This window comes from Lonchura striata, chromosome 1A, assembly GCF_050655825.1.
Source record: "Lonchura striata isolate lonStrDom1 chromosome 1A, ASM5065582v1, whole genome shotgun sequence".
Classification (NCBI taxonomy): domain Eukaryota; kingdom Metazoa; phylum Chordata; class Aves; order Passeriformes; family Estrildidae; genus Lonchura; species Lonchura striata.
In genome coordinates this window covers 22,546,753-22,567,787 of record NC_140741.1, presented here as the reverse complement: position 1 = coordinate 22,567,787, position 21,035 = coordinate 22,546,753, and the positions used below count along the sequence as shown (strand labels likewise).

General features: G+C 36.2%; 1 protein-coding gene across 2 annotated transcripts; it reads left to right on the top strand.

Annotated features, from left to right (window-relative positions):
• The first annotated feature begins 37 nt into the window (after positions 1-37).
• On the top strand, positions 38-21,035 carry NUP37 (nucleoporin 37). Of its 2 annotated transcripts, none has more exons than XM_021536366.3 (10): positions 38-99; positions 1,585-1,804; positions 3,460-3,584; positions 4,564-4,636; positions 8,233-8,327; positions 15,941-16,031; positions 18,240-18,421; positions 19,386-19,436; positions 19,828-19,921; positions 20,714-21,035. In XM_021536366.3, the coding sequence occupies exons 2-10, from the start codon at positions 1,649-1,651 to the stop codon at positions 20,825-20,827; spliced, it is 981 nt and encodes a 326-aa protein (XP_021392041.1). In that variant the 5' UTR covers positions 38-99; positions 1,585-1,648; the 3' UTR covers positions 20,828-21,035. The 2 variants fall into 2 exon arrangements, with proteins under 2 accessions (XP_021392041.1, XP_021392050.1); XM_021536375.4 differs by having other exon boundaries at positions 38-278.

The window sequence follows — 21,035 nt, the reverse complement described above, 5'->3', positions numbered from 1 at the left end:
GGGCCGCTGCCCCGGAAGCAGCCGCGCCGCTGCCGCCGCCCGCGGCCGGCGCTGCTGGGAGCGGCCGGGCCCGGCGGGAGCGGCGGCCGGGGTGCCGAGGTGCGTGTGAAGCGGGGCTGGGCCACCCCCGGCCCGGGGAGCTCGGGCAGCCTGGCTGGGGAGCAGCAGCTGGGCCCCGAAGGGAAAAGGAGGGAGGGCAAAGGATGCGCGTGGATGGGGGAGGTGACGCGCACCCACGCGGTCCGGTTGCCTTAGTCGTGCTTTCTAAAGAAATGAAGGTAATCTTACTCTTGGTGTTTTCAAGCTGGTCTGGCAGCCCATAATTCAGGCTGAGAAAGTTGGGGTTGTTCAGCCTGGAGAGGAGGAACTTGAGTGGAGATCTCAAAGCACCTTCCAGCATCTCAAGTGGCTCTACAGGAAAGAGGAGAGGGACTGTAGAGATAGGGCGAGAAGCAATGGGTACTTTCTTTGGTTGAGAGAGGGGAAACTTCAGTTACATTTGGGGAAGGCATACTTTACGGTGAGAATGGTTAGCCACTGTCCCAATCCTGGCAGTGTTCAAGTGCTGGATGAGGCATTAACAGCCTTGTCTAGTGGAAGGTATCCCTGCCCAAGGCAGCGGGGTTTAGGACTACATGATATTAAAGGTCTGTTCTAAACCCTTAACACTCTAAGATTTTATAAAGGCTTGTGTTCATGGGAAGCCTTGAAGGAAAAAAACCTTTTGATAGGATTAAAATTTGCATTTGGCTTTAGTAGCAAAGCTATGCAAGTTATATGGCTAAAGTATTTATGGTAATATAGTGGACTGTTGTATGAATTAATACACAAACACATAACTATGGAGAGCCTCTCTGTTTGAGTGATGCCTCTGTCAGACCTGGCTGGCTCCCAAGCTAAACATTCGGGCTTGGATGCTGAGACCTTCAGGTCATTTACACACCAAAATCTGTCAAAGGTCTGAGATTTCAAGCTGGTTTTCCACGTGGTGTGTAGTTAAAGGTCTGATTTCCCAAAAAGACATAAGCTTATCTCAAATCTGTACTGGGACTACAAGGAATTGATTCTGAAATCAACTGTGTGTCTTGGCCTCTTGTGTTCTAGTACAGAAACCTGATTTTCATGAAAACTGGTTGAATGTGCGACAGAGTTTTCATTTACAGTTTTGCAACCTTGGTTAACTCAGTTTTTCGTTAGACTCACAGTCCGTAAAGAGGTAGACAAGTAAAGAGAATTTGAAGGTAGTGATGTGTTGTTTCTTTTCATTTGGTTGAAAATGTTAAAATGCTGTTCGCGACTCTTCTGGAGTGTGTGCAGTTACTTGGTTTTTTGTATTGGTGTTGGGTTGCCAAGGGTAGTACAAGATCTGCAGTTATTGCTGAAGTCAGAAAGAGACAGTTTTGAATGTATGTTAGTTTAGTAAATATTTTGATTTCTGAAACAAACAGGCTACATCTAATAAACTTAAGTGCAGCTTTTGTGTTCTTGAACATGTTACAGAAATTTTTATTTACTCTGCCACAAATACTTTGCGGTTTTTATTCATGCAATGAGTCATCTATGCTTTTTTAAATTTTTGTGTAGGAATGTGGATTTTTGTCCTGAAGAAGACACAGTTTCCGTGATACCTTGACTTAGTTCACTGAAAATGAAGCAAGATTCTACTAGAAACATTTCTTACACTGTGGATTGCGAGGATTATGTGCACGTGGTAAAATTCAATCCATTTGACAGTGGAGATCCATGTTCCCTCATTGCTTATGGTGGCAACAATTATGTGGTTGTTGGGACTTGCAGATTTCAGGTTAGTCTGTGTTATACTGTTGTTTTTGTTCGATGCCCCTGAAACTGACTTTGCCAGCACCTCTACTGCAGAAAGACTGTGGTCACTTTCCTGTTTCCTGTTTCCTCCTCTTGCTGGGGTAAACAAGGGAGAATTTTACTTGTTTATTACACTAACAAGTCTAGGATACTTGTTTTTCAGGAAAATATATATATATATATATATGTATGTAAAATACACACTGATATATCTGCACTAATTTTATAGATATTTCTTTCTGGGGATGAACTGTAGAAATACTTACCTAATTTTTTTTTTTCTCACAGTTGTTTTTACTGGATCTCCCTTACAGACTGTAACAGTCTGTAAAGTAAAACATCTTACCTTTAAGTTATTTACAGTTATATTGTGAAAAATTTTTAAATGGAAAATACTGAGTATTGAATATATTTATACTGGATAAAATGTTTTTCATTAGATGAGTTTTTTGCCTAGATGCTTGACAATCAATTGAAGACAATTGCTTGGAATTTCGAAACTTTTTTCCTTCATCTTGCTTCTTTATTACACAATATTATTTTTGTAATTTGTCTATTATGATTAATAGTGTAGCTGATATTTTTATTATTATTATTATTATTATTATTATTATTATTATTATTATTATTCCCCATGGTCTTACTGTTGTAAACTTTCTGAAGAGCTAACCACAAAAACATACTGATATTTGTGTTCCTCTCTACCTTGTTTCTGATGTAGGCCTTGGAAAGGAAGTAATTCAAATTTTATAACCACTGACACAAGGTGTTTTTTCTATAATTTTCATATCCTCCCCTTCCACATGTGGAGTCAATGACCATGTCACAGTAGGAGAGAAAAATGTTGTTCTTTCTTCCTGTTGAGAAGCATTGAAAAACTGTGGGTAATTTCATGCATCCTCAGCTGGGTTCTGCTTGGCCTCTACATTATGTAGAGGGCATACAGAGAGGTCTTTATCTTAAAACAGAATTATGACATAGAGAAAATTGTGTAGGAATATCTTTTGAGGTGCTCCATTGGATGTACTGAAAACTTTTAAAAGCGTTTTAGAGGTCAACTTATTGATGGAGTCCATAATCCCAACTCCTGTTTTATTTTTCCTGTTATCTGGTGTTCATATCAATGGTAAGAATAAGCAAGCTTGTAATTAGGATTAGATGACAGAGAGTACCTTTTTGTCTTCTGCTGTTTCAAGAGCAATGTTCTGGAAGTGACAGAATTTTCTATGGTGTAAAAACAGTTCAGAGAGAGGACAGATTAAATTACATGCTTGCTTTTGTTCCCATTGCTTCTTCTCACTGCAATGTATGGTAAATTGCCATTTTTAAGTGGCCTTAGTTGTATCTGTGAAGATACTAGTACAGAGAATGAGCTCAGCATCTTCATAGTTTAGTTCTGATTTTCCTGCTCTTCATTGATGTCTGGCTTGAGACTGCAATCATTTAATATATTTCTAAGTACTTACATAAAGCATTAATTTGAAATATTTATCTTCCAGATTTTATTTTTGAAGGTGTTAAGATCTGAAAAGATTGCAATATGTATAATTTTGAAAGCCCTTTCATTTCGTAGCAATCTGATTTGTTAGAAGTCACCAAGACCTTGTTGTGAATCAGCTAACTGCAATATTTCTATAGGAGGAGGACGCAGAAGTGGAAGGCATGCAATATAAGACACTAAGAACATTTCACCATGGAATCAGAGTTGATGCCATAGCATGGAGTCCTGAAACTAGACTTGATGCTATACCTCCTCAGATAAGGTACTTAACAATAAACAACTACAGTGAATCTTTGTCTCTTACCTGTTTTCCCTAAGTCGTTAATAATGGATTGTTCAAAGTTTGAGTGAAATCTAACTCCTTAGAAATCACTGATGAAGTCTCTGAAATCTTCAGTAGAGTGTTTATTCTTACAGTCTTTTTTTGTTCATTTGCTTGTTTTTTGTTCTCCCTGTGCCCCTTGATCCTCTCCCCACTGAACAAGCTGTAAATAATATTTTTTTCATTATTTTTATGGACCCCAGACATAAAAGTTTCTTTCCTTGTACATCTGTGATGAGCCATTTCTTTTAAAAGCTTTAGTAAATGTGAGATCATTTGAATGGCCCCTTTCTAAAGCTATTTGCACTGATTTGCATAATATGTGCTATGTTTCAATGTAGGTTAGATACTATTTATGAGAGCTTTTGAGGTGTAAATCTAGAAAATCTAGAAAGATGGTTAGCTATTAAATGTGAACTTCTGAATTAAAATGTACTCAGTAATTTGATTCTTCAGAATTACCATAGTTGCTTACGACTCCGTTTTCATACAGTCTTTTGGGTTAAAACATGTTGAATAGAATTTGGTTTATGAACTTTATATTTCAGTATTTTGAAACACTGATAATTAGGGCTATTTTTTGTGCCCTACCACTTAACTTTTTCAAAGGAAAGTTTCAACAGCATTTATGAGAGTTATTTCAGGTAATTAGTAATTGATCTAGATTTAGCTTTGTAAAAATGCCTGAATAAGTATTCTTGGCACTTGATACACACTATTCTACAGATAAACTCCAATTATAACTCTGCTTGTGGCCAAAGCAGAAAAGTTAAGATAGATGCTTTTGGGTTTTTTTTTCAAAATCTGTTTCTTCTTTGAGTCTCACTTTGCCTTTTTAAGATGAAAGAAAACTGATTAAAAGGCAACTATTGCAATGTTGATTGACTGAAGGGCCTTTTTTTTAATCTGTTGAGTGTAGGTTTTGTACTGCAGCTTCTGATAGGAAGTTAAGGCTGTTTACTTCAGACCTGCAGGACAAGAATGAATTTAAGGTAAGGGCATCTAATGTGATTTTTAAAAGATTATTTGATTTTTAGTGAAGTCTAATCTTTAATTGTCTTTCTGCTCCACTTGTGACAGATCCTAGGTTCATCATCTCTAGTGATAATAATTGTATTGTAAATACCTTTCTGTCTTTAAAGTGGGAATAACCGTAATTATCACCTACATGATCTTCTGATTTCCTTCAAAATTCTTCCTTTGAAACAATGTTCCAATCCAGGTACTGCTGTTAATTAAATGTTTGTGCTATCTAATATAAAGTTTTTTTGGTGAGGTCCTAGCTAACAATAAGCAAAGCTAATTAATTTAAAAAAAAATGGGAGAGAGTATTCCTTGGCTTTTATTGCTTTAGAAGATGATAATGCCTCTTTGATGAGAGTGGATTATTGGGTATAAAGGAGAAAAAATAGACTTTTATTTTTGATGTGTTAATTTATGTTAGTAAGACAATGAGATTTGTCATACAGAAATTAAGTGAATTGTGGATGTCAGTTACGTGGCCGTACTGCTAATAGAATGAATAAAGGCAGGGCATAAGAAGTAAAGATGGATACTACTAAATGTCTTGAAAGAAAATGCTCTTTGTGTTGCTTCATGCATGCACATACTTTTAATTTACTTCTTTTAGTGTTGGTCATACATGATTTTGCCACTGAGCAGTGGCATAACTAACATAGTGAGCTGGGTGGGATTTCTGACAAAATAGTTCTAAAGGTTCTTTATGCTCTTTGCTTCCAAGTTGATATCTGTCATTCCATATTAAAGTTGTCTGTTTGTGTAATATATACAGTTTTGTGAATTTCAGACAACAAGCTGAAAGCTTGTTAAGCTGTGAATTAAATCTTTTAACTTAGCAGAATGTAAAGTTTCTTTAATATTTAGCCAATGGATTGATAATAAGTTGAAATAATGAAACAATGGGATAAACTTGGTACTACAGACTCTAGCGAGCTAAATTCAATATCTGAGTTCTAATTTTTTAATTTATTTTGGTTTAATTAGGCTACAAGAAATAGTGTGGTTAGCAGCAGGAAGGAAGTGTTTGTCTCTCTGTACTTGGCACCTTGAATCCTCTCTTCAGTTTTGTGCCACTCAGAACAAGGAAGACATTGAGGTGCTGGAGCATGTCCAGAGAAGGCAGTGGAACTGGTGAGGGTTCTGGAGTGAATGTCCTATGAAGGAAAGTCCAGCTGAGGGAAGTGGAGTTGTTCAGCCCGGAGAAAAGAAGGCTTGGGAGGGACCTTATCACTCTCTACAACCACCTGAAAGGAGGCTGTAGCCAGGTGGGGGTCAGTCTCCCAGCCAACAAGTGATAGGACCAGAAGAAATGCCTCCAAGTCATGCCAGAGGAGGTTCAGATTGGATATTAAGAAAAAATTCTTCTGTAAAAGGGTGGTCTAGCATTGGAACACGCTGCCCAGGGAAGCAGTGTGATCACTGTGTTCACCTTACAGATGTGGTGCTTAGGGACAGACCTGGCAGTGTTAAATTCGTGTTTGGACGCAGTGATCTCGGAGGTCTTTTCCAGCCTTAATGATTCTATGATTGTTTGGTGCATATGTAATACAAATGAGAAGTGTTGGCTTGAATTCAGCAGTAAAGCTATTAGCTTTGTTTATGCCAGCTCCACCACTGAAATTAGCTGTCCAAGAACTTTATTAAGGATGTACTCTGGCTGGGGAAAAGGTAAAAATACATACTGTTACTGGGTCAGGCTTGTTAATGTTAAAAATAATGAGAATATAGCTAAGAATACATGTTTTTACCTATTGGTGAGAACTCATTAACAGAAAGAATGTGACTAGTGTGTTTATGTCAGTAAAAGCTGTCTTTGAGACTGTCTTCTGGGGTTTTGTGATATAAAGTGTGGAAAACCCTTTCTGGCAATCAGCTAATTTCTTATATCTGGACAATCATTACACTCCAGATTTCTTGTCAAGAAAAGTAACACCTAACTGTGATTTACAGCACATGCAAAATCCCAGATGTTCACAAATTCTGGGTGAGCTATGCTGATCTGGCTTTCAATAAAGTTTGATACAGTGGCTTCTTATTAACAGTTAACTGATACCTCAGAAAACCAATTTCATAAACCTGAGGCTGAACTCACGATGAACATGTGGAAAATTTTGGTCCATTATACGGCGCACACTTGACACATGGGATCTTCAGGAGAGGTCCAGAACATGAAAACAAAGCTGAAGGAAGTATGTGACTATGTTCAGAATGTAATCTCTGAACATTTTGTCTTTTATAGTAAACAATTAGTAAGTGTTGCTTCTGGAGGGATAGACAGAGTAATCTTACTCTGTTTTCCCCGTGGAGAAAACTGTCTTGATGTAATTATCAACAAGGAACTTGAAGCACACTTAAGTTTTCCATTACTTTGTCGACACAACTAATCCAAAATTTATGGGCTGGATCAAGCCCAGAACAAAAAAACAAAAGGTAAAATATGACTGATGTATCTTCGTGAAACCTTTTTCTTCTTTTGAGGTTTTCATTTGGAAATGAATTATGGCTTCCTTGTCCTGTTTCAAATTTTGCTTAATAAAAAACATATTTAAGCAGAACTGTAGAAGTAAAATGAAGCAGGATATTTGAATTCAGAATGCTGAAAATTGTCAAAAGACTTGGCATCTTGTCTAAATAGTTTAGCATCATCTTAGGGCCTATTAGTTCTAGTATAATCCATTAGGCTTTAATAAAATAATGGAAAAAAATATTGGAAAAAAAATAAGTTGGCTGCTGAAAATGTTTCTGTATTGAATTGATGAGGTATTCTTAAAACTTTTAGAGAGGGGGATTTAGTTATTGTGCGTGCTTGAGATTTTCTTTTTTTTTAATCAGTTCTGCATTTGTTCCTGAGAATAGCTACACTTAAAGGTGGTGTGTTTTTCTTTGAGAAAACTGTGGAATTTGTTTTCATTTGACCTTGTTTTCCTCTGCAGTCTCTCGGTCTCATGCTATTATCGAGAGGATATTTTTGTCTCATTTTTATGATACCTTGCTGGGCAAAACAAAAGCAGCTGTGCCTCAAGACTTAATCAGTGGGACTGAATAGAAGAGGGTGGAACAGTAACAGATACATCTACACATCAAAATTTGCCTGACTTAAAATTTTGTGAGCTTTCTTTCAAAAACACCATAGGTGTATTTAATGAGAGATTCAGAGATCAGAGTTAATTACCAGTAATCAGAGTTCTTTAATGTAGGTAGATCATGCATTCATTGCCTGGCCATTCTCTTCTTTTCTGAGATTTAGTATCTTTTACCTTCAAAATTCAGTGGTTGAAAAGATGATAAAAAGCTCTAGTGTGATTCACAGATCTCTGTCAAGCAAAAGCATCAAACTGACCTCTGTGCTAACTACAAGGAGTAGTGGGGAGGATCTTTTCACCTGCAGTATGAATCAACACATGAATTAGATACTTTAAAGAAATCTAGTTACTGATAAAAACTTTTTTTACCTTCTATTAAAATATAGCTTTATCTTAACACACATCTTTCCATTAGCAGGTCTGTTAAATATATTGGTGGAACAGTCAGCTCTAAGGTAAAAGTATTTCTCTTTCCTGGTTGGCAGACATTTGATGGCCACTCAGATTACATTAATGATCTGGTCTTTGCTCCCAACGAAGGTCAAGAAATTGCAAGTGTAAGTGATGATCACACCTGCAGGTATGCATTTTGTTCAAAACACTATTGAAAAAACTAGTATTTGACTTTTTCTATCTGTGAATGTTTTATATGTCCACTTAAATAAATAAATAAGCATTTATAGTTTTATTTTTTAGCGTGTCTTCGTGGCCCTCTAACAAGATTAGTCCACTAACAAGATAAGAAATGGACTGTTCTCGTTAACTTAGATTGTGGACTGGCTTTTTGTTGTGACTTGAAGGTTGTCTTTTTTGAAAGCAATATTTTGGATCAGCTAGATTCAAAATGAAGAAAACTTTTGTCTTGGATTTGCATACACTATTTTCCCCCTTCTGGGATAGGGATAAAATAAGAATAGGAGACATGTACAGCTCAGTTCTGAATTATACAGACGTTCTCTATGTATTCTGTCATCAGGTGGGTCAAGTTCAAAGTCAGTAACATACATGAACTACATCTACCCAAATATATTAGCCTTACCAGGGGATGACACAGCCTGAAGAGAGCACCATCCTAATACAGTGGTACTGGCAGCTCAAAATACCATGATTACAGCTGCTTCAAAGCCGGGTGTTTGAATATTTATAACTGGAAGTTGAAGGCAAGCATGGTTGAATGCTTTGAAGCATGCTGGGTAAAGGTTTTTGATGCAGGAGTTTGTCCTTGTCAAAAGGTCACCCATCTTCTTGTAGTGTGCAGGAACCTATTAAACTGCTTCTCTTACCCCTCCAGCATTGCTGGAGAGATGAGGGGGGCTATGCAGGCATTTCAGGTCATTGCAGTAGGGCAGCAAGAGAGTTGGGAAAGCATCATCTTTGACTTTATTTAATCTGATGAGTAGGCAGTTTTTCCATAGATGTCTAGTCAGTATTTCCAACAAAATCTTTAGGAATGAATAGTAGAAATGTATGACTTACCTGTATCTTATTCTGATTCATTTCCTATCCTTGATTTCTTTGTCAAATCTAAACTCATATTTGGCTTATTCAGTAAAAAACTGTTTGACTCTGTGGCCATGGCCTTTTCCTGTTTCTTTTATTAAATGCTTAGCTTTCCTAGGATGAAAGAAAACTGTTTTAAAACCAGTTGTCTAATTGATATTAATTTAAAGGGAAATAAAATGTATGTAATTAATATATACTAACAAGATTTCAGCTTAGTACCTATGAAAGACATTTTATGCCATAAACCATAAAGTCTTTGGTTAAAAGCCATGGGAAATAAGTAGGATTTTTTTTGGCTACTTGAGTTCTTATTTTTTCCATTCATGCATGTGGGGCATGAAGAGTTTTTCTATTTAATTTAAAGGTTACACTTTCAAAACTAATGGAAAATGCATTCCTTGGGACTTACCAAAATCATTCTTTACTTACTCTGTAATTTGCTTCAGTAGTAATGTAAGAAGAGGAATAATTCTTCTGTCTGTACTGAATTTCTATTCTGAAATTGTTCTTAGGATACAAAATCTGCTAATGCCTCTGGAATAAAGTTCTAGAATAATTAGTACAAGTCTTGAGTTCAATTTTTAAATTTTAATAAAGTTTTCAAACAACTTTTCAGTATGTACTACTGACTACTGACAAGCATGCTTAGGTTTTCACTCAAGAGAAAGTTTACATTTAAGTTCATCAGAAACCTTTAGGGAAGTGAGATTTTCAGTTTTCATCCACTAAATAGTCTTGCCACAAGCTGCTGCAACTGTGACATCTCAGAGTGGAGTTCAGTCGTTGTGGTTAGAGGACAGACAGTGTAAGTTGGATACTGGTTATGTCCCAAGTTCTTACCTTAAAGTTGCTGCTGTGTCACTCAGGAATTATTGTTTCTTGCACATAGTCTTTATTTGCCTTGATCTTGCAACTCAAAACTTTTTTGCAGCTGTGAAGTAGAACTGTACTAAAAATAATTGAAGTATTTACCTGTGTTACAATACCTTTAAGGAATATTTCATTTAATTTCTTGAAATGGTAAGTCATTATACACTTCTTTGAACATTTGCATCAAGTGTAGGAATGTGTGTATCCCAGTTTGTTAATGAGATCTCTGTGTGTGTGCAAGTCCCTGTGCACCACTGTCCAAAAAAAATTACTCCTGGCTGGCCTTTTCCTTATGATTCAGAAACACAGTCTAGGAGTCTGCACAGATTGAAATGTACAAATTATTTTTTTCTGATACTTAACAAAGCCAAACAATTGTGGGAAATGTTTGGAAAACTCCACGAGTTCAACTGACAGTCTCCACTATTGGTGGTTGAAGACCTGGTGTTTCCACAATTACTTAATGCAAAATACCATCCTATCAAAACCCACTAATCTCATATCCATGCTAAAAATTAACCTCTTGACTGTCAAAAGGTTAATTCAATGTGCTTGGTAATTGCCTCGTACTCCCTCCTCAAGTGGAACTTAAAGGTTACTGACAGTGTCAGACCCTGAAAAATACTAGCATAGCAATTTCTTCTGGTCATCCAGTGATGGAATGGCTTGTATTTTGAAAAGCTGAAAAAGACTCATCCATCCCTTTCTCTCCCTCACTCTCTTTTTCTTTTTACTATTTCTTAAACTACATCCTCTTCTTGAGTGCAAAAGAATGTATAGTTGAATTATCTTCCACGCTATCTGTGACTATAGTTGCTTTTTGATTCCTTACTGAGTTCTGTTCATTTCCTTAGGCCATGGCTCACATCACTTCATAGAGGACTTTGTGAATTCATCAGTCACTGAAGTTCAGCCTTTTCTGTTGCCTGTAGAATAAATGCCAGACCATGAGAAGATTAGTTTTGTTCTCTAACCAGGGATAAGGGGGCAAGGTTTGATGTCACTGAAAGCTAAATTAACTATAGTTTTAGAATGCTTTGTAGTGTTTCATCTGGTTTTAAGGGGGTTTATCTGTAGCATATTTTTTACATGGTACTCTCATGCCCTAGTTATTTTGTGTAGATTTTTCTCTGGACAATATGAAGGAAAGCTAATGGTTGTTGTTCTTGTTTTCTTTAATGTATTGCCAGCCCAGATTGCACTTGAATCTTACCTTGATTATTCAATAAATATTTCAGTCTTTGACTATATGAAAAGTGGTTATTATCACTTATTTCTGCCTCCAAAACCATGTTCTGTTTGCATCTTATCATTCCTAGTGCAGTCAAGTATGGATTTCTGTCAGAATCGTTATTAAAGTTGTCATACCAAAATACTTCTTTTTTCTGAGGTATGCTAGTTACATTTTTTCAAACTAGTTCTGCGTTATAATTTATGAAAATAAAGAAGTCTTGAATTGTTTTCAGAGTCCAGTCTTTGAATTTGCACACTTGTATGCATCCCTGTATGTCCCCCAAATATAGTCTTATGCAATTCTGTTACATTGTACATCCATGAAGCATTAACCAACTGGTGTTGGACAGTGCAAGAATTAATTAGTCTTCTGTCAGCTTAAAACAAATAAACAACCAAAAGCTTTCTGGATTAAATGTTTGGACCATTATTTCAGTCTGATCTTAATAAACTTTAAGTTAGGAAGTCTTCAAAATATGAGGATGATTGAAAATTTTCCTTCATGACACTATGTTTCATGTTAAGAATAACACAGCCCTAGAATGTAGTCTAGCCTATAAGTACTTTTTCAATAGAAATCTTTGCATTAGGTTTGTTTAGAAGTTTTATATTTTAGAAAGCCATCAGCAGAATTGGTAGTTGAGTTTCTCAGTAGCAGTCATACCACAGAAGGATTTAGTGTTATATCCACATTGGGAACAAGAAGCTGATAGCTCTTAACAACCAATTTTTGCTCTGGTTGAAAGGACAGAACTGAAGTGTCACATTTGTTTCAAAAATGCTGCGGGGTTTCTGGTTTTGCATTGGATAACTTCAAAGGTATTTCAGTAGTAGTAGTAGAAATGTGTATTTCTTGGACTTGCTTCTGAGTGGGCATGGCCTGAAATGTGTATTATTGAAGTGGAGATACTGCACTGTGTCCCCTGCCTCTACCAACACTGCAGGGTATAATTGCAGCCCACAATTAGCCATAAGAAATGGATCGGTCTATTGATTGCATATCCAAGTAGGTATCACAAGAAGCTAGAGATAACATGGTTTTTAATGTCAAGATCTGAAATATTCTAATTGCTAATTCTTTAGGAAGTGACATTTCCTTTGATCACCAAAAGAAAATGGTGAACATGGGTCGGCCTTCTGAAGGAGTATTTGTACATTTCCTCTGTGAAATGACTTCATAAAAACTTAAATATTACACCTTTCTCTTCTTCTAACCAGCCAGAGGAATTTCTACAGTTCCACTTCAGTCTTTTATGTCTTGCCTAGTACCCTCTGGATCTGCAATAGCCAATCCATATGGAGTTGGCAGAAGACGTTAGAGAAAGCCAGTGTTTGTTGTATTCTCTGCAGAATTTCCTAATGCCTGCACTTTCATGTTCCTTTTCTGAGATCTGCTCCTCACTCCTTGTGCTCAGTGAGGAACTTTTGTATGATCTGAGGAACAGGAATTTTGCCCTTTTCCATAGTCCTCTAGACTTTTCAAGAGTGATAGGATTTTCCTCGCACATGGAATATGTCTGATAGAGATATAAAGAAATGTATTAAAGTTAGATACTAAAAAAAAACCAACCAAACCATATTGGACAGGAGTAATCTTTGAGTAATGAATCAAGTATAGTTGATTATGCTTTGTTGAGAATCAGATGTCAAGGTTTCTTCTAGCCCTCACCCACTCACTAAAATTGTCAGACATCTTTTGTTGGAAGAATTCCCATTTTTATTCCCATCTTCTGGGGATTTGAGAAATGCCTGAAGATTGCAATCTGGTTTAGTTCTTTTACTATTGTAAATTATTATTTTTATCCAGTTAGTTGATTCTGCTAGTTAGAATTATTCATTATTAAGAAAATTAGAAGGTAAAATAAGGATCATCTCCATTACCACAAGTTTTCAGAGTTCTAATGAGGTACTTGGCCAGCTGTAATAAAAGTCCACTGTATGATGAAATTGCTGCACATATGTATTCATATTCATGCATATGAGATATAATATAGTTGATACAATGGAATTTGAATATCTTCAAGCTGTGAAATAACTGCAGTTTTCATTTGTTTGTTAGTTACATGATTTGAGGGACAAGAGAAAGGTCCTAGTATATCAATAATTTCCTTTGACAGCATTTGCAGCTATCTGTATTTGAGTTGGTTTGAGTTTTCTGAGTACTGCAGTAAATAATTTCTCAGTCCTTAGTTAGTTAAAAAATAATTATTTTACTGAGAAGATTACATGTTAATTTTGAGACTATACATTAATCAAACTTGGGCACATCTTTCAACTTTGTTTATTCAAACTTTTCTCCAATAATTTTTTGTGGAATTTTTTTTTAAATACCTGAAAAAAATGCCACAAGCTCAGTGAAAAGTCTATGGTTGGTTGGAATAGAAGAAGTAAGATAGTGACATATTGCAGGGTTACAAAAGATAAGGATATTTGGAGAAAAATAGACAGTTATTTTACTTTGGTATAAAATCATGGTAGTATTAGTAAGGTTTCAAGCGCTTTAAATGGGAGACAAAATCCTCAGTCTTTCCGAATTGTGATAGGAATGTGGACAAAATGGGGAGGCAGCATCTGTAGCTGATTTGGTTATGATTACTGAGTAATTTAGGAATTGAAAATGAGTTTGGCTAAATTTTTGGGGTTTTCACATTTTTTACTTGGGTTTTTCACAAAGAAATATTGAAAAAGTTAATTGAACACATATGTAATTGTATAGACATGATGCATTCAGACCAAGATCTATCTTGATAAGTATTGCCTCATTTGTGTTTTGGGGGTTTTGGGTTTTTTTTCCCCAAAACTAAATTATATTACCTTTGGTAACAATAAAGAAAATATAAAAGAGGTTTTTAGCCCTTCTCATCCCCATACTGTTTGTTACTAACAACAGTCCTGCCATTCTTACAAAGTAAAAAATACAAATTTGGTAACTTTATAAATAACAAAGTTACAGAGGTAAAAAGCATAAATTTCTGTCTCAACACCTAATAACATCACTCACTTCAGGGAAGGAAACATAATGGCATATTCCTTTTGCCAAAATGATTCACCATCTTCTGTTGTATCATAATTTTCTCCCTGCACAGTAAATACACATGGGAAGTGTTGATTTGACTTGGAAAAATCTACAAGGCAAAACTTTTGGCAATAGAAGAAAGTATTGTATGTTTCTAAATTACCTAATCAAGTAGATATTTCATTTTTTAAACACTTGTCAGGTTTTTGTTTTGACTTTTTTTAGTAAGCACACCGATTCTTCAAGATTAGAGACCCTGTGTTTTCTACGGGGAGAACAAATATTTGATCTATTGTGGTTTGGCATAAGAAAACAACATTGTTCATTAAATATATTTACTTTATTCCCATATATTTTGTCTAGACTTATGATGTATTAGTTAAGAGGTTTTTTTAAATCTCTTAAATATAAGACTCTAAGCACCCTGGTGAGATATAAACTGAAAAAGTCTGGAGGAAGTCAGCAAAAATCCTCTCGAATAAACAATAATAGTATGTAGCCACTCATCTAGCTCAAAAGACTGGGCAGAACACTGCCTTAAAAGCTGGCTGTTTCTCAAGTTTTGCATGTCAGAGAGGAAGGATATATGTGTATGTTTCAGTGTCCAAATGTATATAAATAATAGGTAGCCTTGTGGTTCAGACTGATGTTCACAACTGTGATGTCTGTCCTACAACTGAGCTATTGATTTTGTAGGAAAACAGGGAGTTGAGCAGTGGCTGTGAGGTAAAATAGTCTCAGTTTTGGTTTTGTTGCATTTCAGAAACAAAGTAGCTCCATGGCTCATTACAACTCATCTTGAACACATCCAAAGAAGACTCACTCATCACCTAACCTAATTTTGGTGTTTGAGCATACACTTTCCTGTCCATCCATATTGACCAAATACTGTTGATTATTATTTTTTTTATAGCTGCCAGATATGTACTGTAGGTGTTTCTAAAGGAAAAGGTAAAACTGGCACATGCAATTTACCTGTTGAAAGCTCTCCAAGACCCTTTCTTGGTTAATGTTACCTCTGCCATAGATCCTTCTTGAAGCCTTAGCTTCATTTCTGGTTTCTTATATTTTCATTACTCAATCTGGTCTTACCAGGAAATACTGGAAACTCTTACATTAAGCAGCCAAAAAACTTTAATAAAGGGTGTTGCCCTTTACATGGCAAAATGGATGATTTAAGTTGTTTGTACCTCATTTTAGGTTCCTTGCATCAACTGGACCAACACTGCCTTTCCTGCTTTGTACTGCCTCACTGCTATTTATGGTATAGTACAAAGGCTGTAGTGTTGACTTATGAAAAAATAGGAGCATCTCACTGAGTTCACATCTAGATAACTAAAATGTCAAACTATTTGGAGAGTTAAATAGAGGCTCTGCCTAGCTCATCAATGTTAAAATACATTATCCATAGCATTAGCCTCTTTCACTGACTTCAAATGATACAGCATGAACATTATTTTATTTGGTCACTTCCTTTGTGAACGTATTGAGGCACTGAAAGTTAATGTATTTGCAGTCAAATGGTAATAGTTTAGTACTTTACTTTTTTTTTTTCTTTCTTTTCTCCCCAGGGTCTGGGATTTGGAAGGAAATGAGAAGGCCCATTTTGTTTTACGTTCTGCTGGAATGAGTGTTTGCTGGCATCCTGAGGAGGCTTTTAAGGTTGTGGTTTTCTCCCTCACCACCTCTAATATAACAGGAGGGGGGACACACCTAAAGTGTGAATCTTTGATGCTGTAGTAACATTAAAGTTTGAGGACTTAGTTTACACTGTAACTGGATATTGGTTGGATCTGCTAATGTGAAGGGACTGTAAATGAATTTTCATTGCCATTCTTGTCTTTTTACCCTCAGTCCCTCGCTCCTCCCATCAGAAATATTCCTTCTTTATTAGGTACATCAGTTTTTGATAACTATTCTGCTGATTGCTTATTAACTGACAGTTACCAGAGAAGACCTCAAGTTTTCTCAGTCATGGTAACACAGCTCACCAATAATACAGACTCTTTACAGAACATGTCAAGCTTTGAAAAGTATCTGTTTGAAGTTAACAAGGGATATTTTTGTTGTTGTTCTTGCTTGAAGTGTATGAAATATGTTCCGAAAAATCAAATCAATAGACTGTGATTTTATACTTATTTCTTTATTGTACTGAGGAGGATTAAACAGCTGGTATGTACCCAAATATCCAGCTTCATTAATGGTCTAGTCCCTGCAGTCTTGGATTTATTATTCCTATTGTGCCTATCAATAACTGCCTTAAGCAGCTACAAATGGTTGTTGGGGTTACCACAAAAACACATACTTAAAACAGAGAAAAGCAGTCAAATAAGATATCAAAATATTTACACAGCAGTAGGGAAGGAGGATGTCTAATCTCATCATACTTTCCACCAATATCAATATCCATCCTTACTAAGAAAAGAAACTGTTAACTAGGAAAACTGTTGATTCAGGTGGCATCAGAATTTAATGGGTTAGCTGCTGTTTGCTACTGGGCAACTTTGTAAGCACAACAAAATTATATATTTTCCCAGAAATACTGCAATAGTATGCCAGTCTTAGATATTATTAGCATGACTTTTCTTTGACCACTATCAGAGATAGGCACAGGTTGGTTTTTTTTGGTTTTTTGTCTTTTTTTTGTTTGTTTGTTTTCTTTTTTTTTTAAAGAAAAGCCCATTTGAAAAGCTCATAAAGCTTGCTAGATTTAGTTCTCAGTGAAAAGCTTATTGCAGGTCAAAATGCTTACTGCACCATGACCTTTAGTTTTGCAGGAAAGCATGTTTTGGTGACAGTTCTCCCAAACAAACTGGTATTACTGGAGTATTTTTTTAATGCTTCTTTGCCTTTCTTAATTATTGTTCACGACTCTGAAAACCGTTTCTCCTCATGAAAAATCTCATTTCATCACCTGGGTATTGCAACAGGTTTCCCAAAGAAGTTGTGAAGGCTCAGTTCTTGAAGTGTTCAAGACCAGGCTGGATGGAGCCCTGAGAAATCTGGCTTAGTGGAGGGTGTCCCTGCCCATGGCAGAGGATTGGAAAAAGAGAATTTTTAAGTTCCCTTCCAATTCAATCCTTCTATGATTCTATAATTTATTCAGGAAGCTCTTTCTACAGTACTTAAAAAAACCATTGCTTGAGTGTATTGCTGTAACAGAAAAAGTTTAGATAAAATCTGTTGCAAACTTTTATAAGATAATGTAAGAAATCTTATATAAAATCAGAAGGAGTGGTTCTACAGATTTTACAGCCACAGCCACACCAATACTTTGCTTAGAATGGTAGAATCCAATTTAGGTAGGAAAAGACCTCTTAAGATCCTCGAGTTCAACCTTTGAACACCATCATATCAAATAAATCATAGCACCAAATGCCATAAACAGTCATTCCTTGAGCACCTCCAGGGAGGGTGACTTCACCACTTCCCCGGGCAGCCCTGTTCCAGTGCTTGACAGCCCTTTCTTTTTTTACAGCACTATGTGTCAGTGGGTTCTTTGTGCTCAGAACAGAAGCTGCTGAATGTTAAAATAATAACTTTTTGATGTATGAAAGCACGATGCTTTGGTAGTTGTGAACTGGTGTTTCTAACCACCAAAACTATACACATAGGTACCTATAGACATATAGAAATAAAATAATGTAATCATTATGTATAACAGTGTAACAATAGTATAGATTAAAGTGTTTTTTATTTATTGGTTACAGAGTGTCCAGGAGAAAGTTTTCTGATATTAAGTAAAAAACTGTACTTCATTTAGTATTACTAATATTTGCTTGAATGTATTCTAGGTTTTCTATGGAGTGGAAAAAAATTAATTTCCATTCCATGCTAAGTTTACCACATTCTATGAATTTCTTTTAACAGCTGATGGTGGCAGAGAAGAATGGGACTATACGATTCTATGACCTGATTACACAGCAGGCCATTCTCTCCCTGGAGTGTGAACAAACACCACTGATGTCGGCAGACTGGTGTTTAAAAAATACTTTCAAAATTGGAGCAGTTGCTGGAAGTGATTGGCTGATCTGGGATATCACTCGCTCCAGGTATTTTTATGCCCATGGCGTAGGTGTCTTTATTCTCTTCATGAGGAAATGAAGGTACTTGGCTAATAGAGCATGGCAGTCACAGAATCACAAATGGATCAGCTTGGAAGGAACCACAGTGTGTCAGCTGGTCTGACCTCCCTGCTCAAGCAGGGTCATCCTAGAGCACAAGCACAGGATTGTGAATGTCTTCAGTGAGGGAGACTCCACACCTTCTCTGGGCAACCTGTTCCAGTGCCTGGTCACTTGCAGAGTAAAGTTCTTTCTCATGTTCAAGAACTTCCTGTGCATCAGTTTGTGCCCATTGCCTCTCATCCTGTTGCTTGCAGCACAGAGCAGAGCCTGGCTGCATCCCCTTGACACCCACCTGCAGATACTGATGGACATTGATGAGGTCCCCTCTCAGTCATCTCTTCTCAAGACTGAACAGGCCCAGCTCCTCCAGCCTTTCCTCATAAGAGAGATGCTCCAGCCCCTTACTCATCTTTGTATGGCCCAGTGCATAAGCTAAATTAATGAACAATTATCAGGAATTATGATATTGATACAGGCCATTCCCTGGTATTCTTTGTTTCATCTTTATCAATATTTTATGTTAAAAATGTAATGCTGTCTTTTTGTCCATTTGAGATAGCATCTCACTACTGTTTGCCTCTCACTGTATGTATTTGTTAAAATTTCATTCCAAGTCAAAAGTAGGTAGGTATTGATCCATAACAAACTGGACAACTACTTCAGTTTTCTTACTCCAAATTGAGATTAAAGCTGCAGGAATGCTCTGGTTTTCCCTCAGCTACTTCACAGGGAGAAGACAATGTGTCCCCTTCACTGTACTTTTGGTACTTATGGTATGAGCTGTTTGCCGAACAGTTTTTTACCCTGAAAATCTGTTTTAATTACGATAGTTTTGGTACTTTGGAGCTATTTGCAGAACAGTTTTTTTTACCATGAATGTCTGTTTTAGTTATCCACAGGATAAGAGACCTGTCCATATTGACCGAGCCAGATTATTCAGGTATAAATGTCTTTGTCTTGATTTTGTGGGGTTTATCTACTTAAATCTATCCCTGTGCAAACAGTTGTGAATTTAGTAACCTGGTTGTCTCTCACTTAAGTAAATTTTAGGGGGACTGGGTCTATGAACTTTGTGAAATTTGTGAATGATCCCACATTTAGTATTTATGTGTAGCATGCGTGTGATACTTTTTTTTGTTTTACAACACTCTGTATATGGGGGGGGGGCTGTGGGTAGGGGAACATTTGCAAGCTAATTCACTAAATCTGTTTCTCTGCTGTTAAAATATGTGACATTTTCGCAGTTAGTCCCAAGGGAGAGAACTCCACTTTGTGTGCACTTCTGCTGGTATGACAGGGGTGTTTGGAAAGAACATTCATTTTATTCATAGGTGGTCCCGAGTGAATGAAAATCTGTTTGCAACCACTGGGTATCCAGGAAAGACAACTACTCAATTGCTGGTTCATCATTTAGGACATCCCCAGGTAAATTTTTGACTGGAGTTGCACCTGTTCTCCTCAGATCAGACTCATATTACATAAAAGCTACAGTTAAAAATTAGCCCAAACCATTCAGAACTGCTGCTTGGTGTAGCCATTTTATTTTATTTTGGTTTGTGGCATTCATGCTAAGGAAAAAAAATGGTTCATACTTAAAACAGCTATTTTAGAAGATACTTGATCTATATGTTTTGGCTTGGTTTGCCATATCAGTTTGAAGGGGAAGAAAAACACCTTTAACCTGATGTTTAATTAATCTGGCAATATTTCTAGTTCTTAGGAGGCTTAAAACACCTAGTGGTATATTTTTCTGGTTTTAACTAATTGTATTTTAAATCATTCATGAAAATGCAAAGCATAGGAAATATTTTGGTTTTGTGAGAGTCAGTATATATTTGTAATACTTACAGTAAAAATATTACCTCCAAACATATTAGTCATGAATTCATTGAAATAATGGAAATAATTTAATTTTTAAAAGTTTCTAAGTTTGATATCATGCCTTTATAATAATAGTGTTTCTGCTAATGTAAAGAGTTGAAACTATTTTTTATTATGAAATATTTTGTTACTTAAATGTAGTAAGCAGCTACTGGAACTATGTAGCAGAGAATCACATTTTTCACTAGAACTTCTGTTGTATTTTAACTATATTTGTTAAGGAGTATTTAATCTCTGGTCTTTATTTCTCTATGCAACTTGGTATCTGCAGTTTAGAAATCATTTATAAGGGAAATTGTATTGATATTTTTCTCGCTCTCACTTTGTTTTTTACAGCCCATTCTTACTGGAACTGCAGCTGTAGGATCTGGTTTGACATGGCACAGGACTCTTCCATTATGTGCAGTTGGAGGAGACCATAAAATTTTCTTCTGGGTTACTGAAATGTAAAATAAGAATTTGCCTTCAATATGAAGCTTGACAGCGTAATGCCTTTTTTCTGGTAAAATGAGGAAATTTACTCTTTGTGATGGTTTTCATTTGGACAGCAGAAGAAAGGAGCAAGCAAGATATAAATCAGCTTTTGAAAAAATTGGTTATCATCCATCTGGTTCTTTGTTATTCCTATTAAAATAAAATGTACTTTTTAAACATGGTA

Coding starts and splice junctions, on each gene's coding strand:
- NUP37 (XM_021536366.3), top strand. CDS start 1,649: ATGAAGCAAGATTCTACTAGAAACATTTCTTACACTGTGGATTGCGAG. Junction 3,585..4,563: donor GCTATACCTCCTCAGATAAG/GTACTTAACAAT, acceptor TGTTGAGTGTAG/GTTTTGTACTGCAGCTTCTG. Junction 18,422..19,385: donor TGGGATATCACTCGCTCCAG/GTATTTTTATGC, acceptor TGTCTGTTTTAG/TTATCCACAGGATAAGAGAC.